Here is a 9,275-nt window from a genome sequence, read left to right on the forward strand (position 1 = left end):
ACGAGTGCTGGAGAGTGAACTCAGGCTTGTGGAACACTTGATTGTCTCCCCGACCCCTCCTTTTTGGTGGGTTTTTGTACTTTTGAGTGTAGTAAGAGCTGATCCTTTAAAAAAGTGTTTTCTGAGTTGGAGATGTGGCTCCATAAGAGTGTTTCATCATTTAACTTCCTTGTGTATTCCCTGAGGGTAGACTATTGTCTCTGGCAACTTTGCCAGGGACAGGCCTCAAGGCCCTGGGTCATATATGTGGAACTATACAGGGGTTGGTTTAGGTTGGGAGTTCTCTGTGCTATGGATTTGACACTTATCATGGCCTAAAACTTTCTTTGAATTTGGAGAATGAACTTGAACCCCCCAATTCTGGTTTATAAGCCTGTGCCCTTAGGCACAAATTATGTGCTACTGGACTTTGATTGCTTAGGACTTCATGCTAGGCGAGCACTTTACCAACTGATCTACATCCATAGAACCCTTTGTTTTAATCTTTGTATCAGAAATGTGTCTAAACTGACCCAGCAGGGGAGTGATCACTACAACTTCAAGGCCAGCTTGGGCTGACTAGTAGTAAGACTGGGAGCTGGGGAAAGTAGAACACTAGCTTCCCTGCCTGCCATCCTGTTTCTGTACAGTTAGGTGTGGTGTGGTGGTGGATCTCAGTGAGAGACTGACCTTGCTGAGGACAGAAAACTAGAAATGAAGTGAAAATATCTGACTGAGAAGTCTCAGCTCTGTAACTGCTAATGAGTCACACCGCCTAGCCTGTTTTAATTGACCCTTCATCCATCCGTAGATGTTTATCTTTATCAATACATAGATGAATTAGTGTGTTCATTCTAGTTCCTAAGAAGACACTTAGGCTAAACGGTTCAGCATACAGGTCTCAGGGTTAGGCTTGAGTTTATACCCGACAAATAAAAATGTTTCATTTATATTTTGTCCTTTTCTTTTAAAAAGAAAGAAAAAGGAGGGGCAGTGAGACCCATTGATCTTCTGGGTAAACTGCACAAAGCCTGATGACCTGAGTGCTGGATTAAAGGTGTGCACCACCAATGCCTGCCTGGCTTTTTTTTTTTTTCCCAAGACAGGGTTTCTGTCCTAGAACTCACTCTGTAGACCTTGAATTAGAGATCTGCCCTCCTCTGTCTCCCTAGTGCTGGGATTAAAGCCATGTGCCACCACCGCCTAGCAAATAGGATGTTCTTTAAACAAAATAAAACATGTTTTTATAAAAACAATTGTGGGAGGTTAGAGAGGTGATTAATTTTTGTGTCTCCTTGCTGGGAGTGATTGAACTTGTAATGATTACTGGACTCTAAGAGTGTTCTTTTTTTCTTTCCTGTACTAGTTTGTGAAATAGGTAAAAAGGCAAAACTGAAACATGGGAGAAGCCAGTTAGACAAGAAAGGTAAACCTAGAGAGAGTGTAACAGTACACTAATGGAGAGCTCCCTATTCCTGGTAGGCTAACTCAGAACTCCAGTGTGAAGAAGGTCTGTGGGACTTAACGTTGAAGGTTTGGGTGACCCAGGAAAAGAATCAGGAGTTCAAAATTTGGAGAACACAGAATGAGTGGTTGAGAAATTGAGGCAGTAGCTATAGTTATTTTAAGATTCCATTGAAAGCTATTTTTATATTCAGTGTATTTTTCTAGTTAAGATGATCAATCTCATGTGTTTCAGATGAAAAAAAAGATATTGACCATGAAACGGTGGTTGAAGAGCAGATCATTGGCGAGAACTCACCTCCTGATTATTCTGAATATATGACAGGCAAGAAACTCCCTCCTGGAGGGATACCTGGCATTGACCTCTCAGACCCTAAGCAACTGGCAGAATTTGCTAGGTAAGTTACAAGAACTTTACTTTTTTTCTGTTATAGGAAGTGTGTGAATCTTGCCAGCTGTATTCTTTGTTTCCAAGTGACAATGATAGTTTGTATTCTTTCTAGAGGGACACTTCTAAAAACAAAACAGCCACTCTTGATTTTGATAATAGCTAATGCTGTTAATGTGTGAAGGGCAGCATTCTAGAGCTTTGCAGACTATGAGATGAGGCAAATATTCTTTGGTTCCACAACTGGTGTTGCTGTGAAGTTAAGGAAGTTGCACATGATTTGTTTTGAGGTGGGTGTGCACATCACCTCTGTGCTTCTTTGTTAGTTCAAGCGTGTTACAGTGTGTCCAGATTTATCCTGGATCCTTTGATCACAGCAGAGATTTCACCAGTTCATAGATACGATGAATATAACTCCTGGTGTTATATTAATTTAAGTTGGAACTTATAGCTGCCCCGGCTGAGCAGTCAAGATCTGTACTCACTGATATTTGTTTGTTTGCCTGAAATAGGATGGGTTCCTGCAGAAGTCTCTGGCATTTATATTAGTTAGTTTTTAGTGTTGTAGGCAACACTAAAATTGTTATGATGACAAATGCTATGCCTGAGTTTAATATTTTGCTCCTAAAGAAGTTAACCAGATCTTTCTTGATGCTTAGTATTGAGTGAGGACATAAAAATGGAGTGGGGTTAGAGACAATATGGAAGTTCTAAAAAGGGAAGTTTGGGGAAATCCTTATGTTTAGAGAGTAAAAGGAAGCAGTGAGAGTAGAAGAGAATCATTTGAAATGGATGTGTGCAGCAGCGTGGCTGCCAGTGAATAGCCTTGTAGAAGACCAGGGGAGGGAGGAATCCCATCTCCACTACACATTGCAGCACTGCTTCAGCATCAGGAAAGAGGATTGAGGAAAGAATTTGAAGAGAGAGAAGCTATAGGTTGTGAGCAGTACAACTTAGGCACAGGTGACTCTTGGTATTGTTTTGATCCCTTTCCCCCACAATATCTCAAAGCATCAAAGATAAAGGGCCTAAAGCTTAGGGAGAAGATCACTTACAGAGAATGATGTCATGAATGCCATGGCCACGGTAGGTGATGAGAAGACAGTACTTGGTGTTTTAAGAGGAACACTCCCTGTTAAAAGTCTTTATTTAGCCCTTGTGCGTGCTTGGCAATGCTGCTGAACTGCAGCTGAACCCTCAGCAGTCTTTCTTTTACAGTCAGCTCTTAGGACTTTGGTTCTGTATTAGAATTGGGTGTTACCTTGCTCACTTTGCTAGTATGAAAAAAATTTTAAAAAAAATAAAAGTTTGGCACCGAGGTGGACTAAGGGTTGGACTCAGTTCCATTTTAGATTACATCCCTTAAAAATCATGTTAACCTACATGGACTTATTCGACAGTGGTGGTAGGGAGAAATATCTGAACCTATGTGCCCTGTTATTTTCAGGTCTCCGCATTGTAAGACTTTATTGTCATCATGGAATAGGGTCTTCTGGAGGCCTTTAGCTGGGATTCTGACAATAGAATACCAAGTTTCACTGTTGGTGGCCACATCATATGATCTCTGCCAGTTACAACGAAACTTGTTCTTCTGGTCTTCTTTTGGCCCTCTGTGCTATGATGGGGGAGCTACACTGCTCTTAGCTTATGGCTGCAAGTTCCTGTTTCTCTCTTTTCCATCCTGTGGCAGAGTGGGTATGCTGTTCTGACGTGGAGCTGATCAAAGAATGTCTCAGACCTGCTACACTCCACCTAGACAATAGACAGACAGATGGAAGTTAAAAAAATTACAGTGAATTTATTTGAGTCCTGTCTTTAAAGCTGAGGGGTGGGATCGCTCAGTTTTTAAAAGAAATGCTTGGCCTTGCATGACGGAAACTCTAGATTTACCATGTAAGTCTGTAAGTTGACTGCTGTGTATCTGTTATCCAGTGCTAAGGAGAAGCTGCATAGTGAATTTGAAGCTAGTCCTGGGATACAACATGAAATGCTGTCTTTTAAAGGGGGCGAGGTGCTGGGCGGTGGTGGCACACACCTTTAATCCCAGCACTTGCGGGCAGAGGCAGGTGGATCTCTCTGATTTCAAAGCCAGCCTGGTCTACAAAGTGATTTCATGAGAGCCTAGGGCTGTACATAGTGAATCCCTGCCCTCCCTCTCCCCTGCCAAAAAAAAGTTTAGTCTTGATTTTGAGGTGGTGCCATGTGGGGGGTGTCTTTATACTTCGCTGAGTTGCCTATTTAAGCTGGGGCCTGGTGAAGAAAGTTGTTTCCTAATTAAGTAGGCAGTTCTTTTTGTATATTTTCTTAGAGGTGCTGACACTGAAATCCTGTCGTCTAAGGTAGATGTGGTGTGTGCACTCCTTTAATTCCAGCACTTGAAAAGTAGAGGCAGGAGGATTGCAAATTCAAGGCCACGCTGTGCTTCCTAATGAGATCCTGGTGCTTGCAGAATATAGCTGCATGGCAGCAGAGGCTGTTTTAGCAGCTTAAGTCCTGCCTGCTGGCTTTAGGCTAGTTTGTTGTGCGTCAACTTATTTGGGACTTTGGTTTAAACGGTGCTCTGTTAAAATTGTATCTGAGAAATTGCTGTAGGGGTGAGCTGTGGAGTCCATTTTTCATGGTGGTGCTCCTTCCATGTGTGACAGGATGGTGTACTGTCCAGTCCACCAGCCATGTTGCCCTCTAGTTTTATTAGGGTAGAAAACTCTTAATGGTGCCTTTCTGTTTGTGCTGTTTTGTTTCTGTCTCTTGGTCTTTTGATTGAAAGATAGTTCAGAATATCAGAACCTTATGGATTGTTGAGCAAAAGTGACATGGTAATTTTAAAGAGTGAAATCATTTTTGCTGGGTGCGGCAGCGGGTATTTATAGATCTACCATGCAGGAGGCTGAGGCAAAAGGTTGACTGACTTAAGACCAGTCTGGACTATATGATTGAGACCCTGTCTCCAAAGCCAAAGGAACAAAAGAATGAACTTATTTCTAGCCACATGACCAGTAATAGTAGTGACTCTCACTACCCAGGTATCTAGTGTGTGTTGTCTTTGATGCCTTGCAGCTCTGATGTAAGGGGCATTGTGCCTGCTTACAGAGTAAGAAATTGAGGCCGAGAAGTTGAGTGATTTGTTCAAGGTCATGAAGCCAACTCCAAGTCACATCCATTCTGTCATCGTCCTCATCTTGTCTGGTTCTGTAAAGTATCCCAGTCAGTGATAGAAAACACATCGAGGTGCCGGGTTGGGGTGGGAGTGGCCGTCATTCTTCACTTGCACAGCAGAGCTTCTCTGAGGAAAGACCCACTCTGTTGCTATGGATGGTTAAGTCCTTCATTGATTCTGAGTCTTGGGTTCGTCCAAATGCATTGTAAATTCTCATTCTAAAATTAATACTGAATGTTAGCACACATTTTTGAAAGTGATATTTTAAAGGGAAAAAAATAACGCCACTGGGAATGGTGACACATCTGTGACCAGTACTTAACACGTGGAAACAGGAAGGTCACAAGTTCAAGGCCAGTCCTGTGTTACACGGCAGGTTCAAGACCAGTCTGGGATGTATCCGAGAGCCTGTTTCTAAACACCTCATTAAGAATGGAAAGTCAGGAGGCAGAGGCAGGCTGATCTAACCTCTAGGTGGCGCAGTAGCACCGGGCTACCCTACTCTGAACTGAACCCCAAACTTGAAGATTTACTGGCATTTAAAGCAACAGAGACTGGTGAAGATTACACAATGTAATCCTAGCACTTAAGTGAAGACAGGCATTTGAGACCAGCAAAGACTAGTTAAGAGCAGGCACTTAAGTAATGGCTTGTTAACTGGCATACTGGTAATCTACTTAAAGTTTGTCTGCAGGGTTGGAATTGGGAAGAATATTCTGAGATTGATCATTAGGCACTGTAGAAGCTTCCTCTTTTTCTAGGCATGGAAGGTTTGGCCAGGTTGCAGGGTTTGACAGTTCTAGGGAGGGCCAGTTACCCTCTCCCCAGGTTTGAGTAGAAAGAGTAACCTGAGCCTCTGTTACTGTTACAAGTCACTTTGGTTGGTACACTGTTGTTAGTGTTAAGAGACCATTGGCGTAGTTAATGTTTAGATATCAACTTTCATGGAAGAGTATGATGTGGCAGAGCTAGGGATAAAAAGCTCTGTTTTTAAATTTTAAATCTTTTATAGTTTTCTATATGAATTCATTTTTTGTCCCTTGATCATACATAGACTTGTAGGGAATGTTTGGAGAAAAATTTTCATGAAAACCAAGGCTGCTTGAGGAAGTAGCAGATGGGCAGGTTCTTTGTTGGCAAGCTGTGTAGATAGTAGCCTCACCTGGGGTTCTCCCAGCTAGCTGTCTTACTACCAAAGTTCTTTTCTCACGGAGAGCTCCCAAACCACAGCCAGCAATGTAAAAATAAGATAGCTGTGGTGACAAAGCCCTGTCTCAAAAACAAAGTAAAATTAAAAATTCTGTAAAAACTGTCATCTATTACTACCAAAATGAATCCTTTAGAAGCAGTATAAGTGGCAGTTCCTCACCAGGCACTGATGGTGCACATGCCTTTAATCCCAGCATGCAGGAAGCAGAGGCAGGTGGATCTCTATAAATTCAAAGCCAGCCTGGTCTAGAGTGAGGTCCAGGACAGCCAGGACTATTACAAAGAAAAACCCCATCTTGAAACCCTACCCCTTCCCCAAAAAAGCAGCTGATGATTTAGGATAACTTGCCATGACCCCACCCTGACTAAGTGATAAGTCTGAAGTTGTCAGGGTTGTCGATCTGTGTGGGGTATTTATTTTTGCTAACGGGGTTAGGTAGGAAGAGCAGATGTTGGAGTCACACGATAATGGTGCTGATGGTACCATTCTAAGCCGCACCACCTTCTCAAGAGGCAGCGATGCAGCCTTTTGAAGTACCAGCACTTACCTAGGATGTCGGAAGAGCACCTTTTGCTCTTCTGGCTCAGCGGATTAGGCAGTTTGGTCCTTTCCCTTTGTGGAAGGGGAGTACCATGAGCTTAAGTGTTGGTGCTACAAGGAGCAGTCTCGGAACTATTTGATTTATGCTTGTCTAGTGTGACCCACTCCTACAAATCTGTCTCTCTCTCTCTCTTTCTCTTTCTCTTTTTTTTTCAATAAGAATGAAGCCAAGGAAAATTAAAGAAGATGATGCTCCAAGAACAATAGCTTGCCCTCATAAAGTAAGTAATGCGAGGGGAGTGTTGGTTAGTTGCTGCTTAGGCTTCAGACAGTTTGTAAGGAATATGTACTTTGATTTTCACTTTTGTAACTAAAACAGAGCGAGGAATTAGAATTTTTGGTTTATAAACACAAGACAGTTAATTTTGTTTTGTTTAGTAAAGGACACTTAAATATGTTAAGTGGGGCTGCTGTAGGGCCAGTGCTCTTATTCTGTATATTGACTGTGCTGTGTTAGGTCTGTTTGTTTTGGATCATTAACAAGTCTGTCTTAAGACAGTGGGTTGTTCTCACCCATAAATCTTCACAAGACTCTACGCTCATGACTGAAACTTGAAGATTATGTTGAATGTTGCTAGAATAGACCAAATAAAAACTTGGTAATTTCTTTCAGTTTTCTTTTTACTTTGTTAATTGTGCTACTAGGAAGGTGCATAACCGTTTTCAAACGCAGCTCTGGTCTTTAAAGTAAAAGGGGGGGGGGTGACTGAAAAGCAGTTTGAGGTGTTTGGGGGTGGTGGTCAGTTTTCAAATTTGATTGGGTTTAAACAGGGAAAAAGATATAAATGCTCAGAAACTAAGGGGAAGAAACCATTAATGGAATAAAGAATTTTCCAAATCAGCAGTTGAAGAATAAGTATGTTTTGATAGATGACTACTGAAGACCATGTACTTAAAAGTCTCTGTACTCCTTGTAAATGCTTGTAGTATGGAGGTTTAGGGTGCATGGTGGCTTTTATCTGTCAAAATTAAGACGCATTTGAAAACTGTTATGCCATAAGTGCCGGGATCTCTTTGCTTCTCTGTATAAATGGGAGCTGAAGCTAGAGGTCAAGGTGGAAAACTGGCTTTCCCCTCCCTTTTGCCTGTGAAGCTGTCTAGTGGTGACCTGTGCTGTCCTTCTGTCATGCTGTCTCACCATTTCCCCACTCACTCCATCATGGGCAACAACTGCAGAAGAAATTGTTGAGGACATGCTGCTCTCGGGCACCACACATCCATCTGCCTCCCCCGCACTGGTATCGCTTTGCCTGCCTCTTCCTTTTCCCAGTGTCTCACCAAATAAATTTCTTCTGTAGTTGCCATTCCTTGGAGACCCTCTTGCTTCTTTCTCTGTCAAGAAGGGGAAAGAGGCAAAGAGAGAAGAGGGAACAATAGGCGATGGAGAATGACAGCCCATTGTTGCAGCACAGAATACGGGGCCCACCAAAGGTAGTGGTGGACTACCGTCATTTTAACTCCGTTTATTTCTCAGTGCTTCTGTTACTTCATCTGGGGACTGTAGTTGGGTGAGGTGGCTGTGGTATAGCTGGAAGCCAGGGTGCTGGGTTCTACTCCCAGCTTGGCTGGCTTCTGCTAATAGTGTGACCTTGGGCAAGTCTACTTCAATACATCTCTAAGCCTCAGTTTCCTCATCTGTAAAGCACGGGTTTGCCATAAATAATAAGGCCTTTTTCTCAGCTGTCTGATTTTTTTTTCTTTTACTTTTTATTTATTTATTTATTTTTGTCTTAAATAGCCTCAAATAGCTTAATGTTCTGTAATGCTAAGTAAAGTTAAAGGGGGGCTGGGGAGGTTGTTTGCTGTAAAAACATCAGTAAAAGCTGTTGAGTGGTTGAGTCCTTTCTCACAGTTTGCAATGTGAACCACTAAGCTTCTTTCTCTGTTTTAAGGGCTGCACAAAGATGTTCAGGGATAACTCTGCTATGAGGAAGCATCTGCACACCCACGGTCCCAGAGTCCACGTCTGTGCAGAATGTGGCAAAGCGTTCGTTGAGAGCTCAAAGCTAAAACGACACCAGCTGGTTCATACTGGAGAGAAGCCCTTTCAGGTAGAGCCAGTTCCTGTTCCCCAAACTGCAGGTTAGGGTACTGGGCAGGGTGGTGATGTAGGTGGGGGTTGGTGGACTCTAATTCCCATTCCTGGTATGGCTACTTGAAGGTCTGCCTGAGTTCCTGGTGACTGTGTGACTATGAGTGTTGGATACTGGGTGGTGCTGTCTGTTGAGAAAAACAGGATTATGTGAGAGTAACCCCATACTAAATTTCTAGTGTGTTCACAGAGATTCAAAGGTCCCATGTTTTGGAAGTGAATAGTATGTTGAATTACTGATGGAGTGCTTATGAGGTGCTGTGGCTACATGTGCCTCAGGTGACACTCAGTGCTGCTTATAGAAGTGAATGGGTCTGTAACACAATTCTTGTGACAGTTGGCATCATTAAATGTCTTAATCATTTGTATTCTACTTTCTTTCTTT

At 42.5% G+C, this 9,275-nt stretch overlaps 1 protein-coding gene across 1 annotated transcript in view; it reads left to right on the forward strand.

The window, feature by feature from the left end:
* Positions 1 to 9,275, forward strand: part of Yy1 (YY1 transcription factor) — a 21,945-nt gene that overhangs the window by 10,249 nt on the left and 2,421 nt on the right. The window contains exons 2-4 of the mRNA XM_005343543.3: positions 1,679 to 1,841; positions 6,959 to 7,019; positions 8,691 to 8,849. Of these exons, the coding sequence (XP_005343600.1) occupies positions 1,679 to 1,841; positions 6,959 to 7,019; positions 8,691 to 8,849 (383 nt within the window). The remainder of the gene's footprint in view (positions 1 to 1,678; positions 1,842 to 6,958; positions 7,020 to 8,690; positions 8,850 to 9,275) is intronic.

This window comes from Microtus ochrogaster, chromosome 1 (assembly GCF_000317375.1).
Source record: "Microtus ochrogaster isolate Prairie Vole_2 chromosome 1, MicOch1.0, whole genome shotgun sequence".
NCBI lineage: Eukaryota > Metazoa > Chordata > Mammalia > Rodentia > Cricetidae > Microtus > Microtus ochrogaster.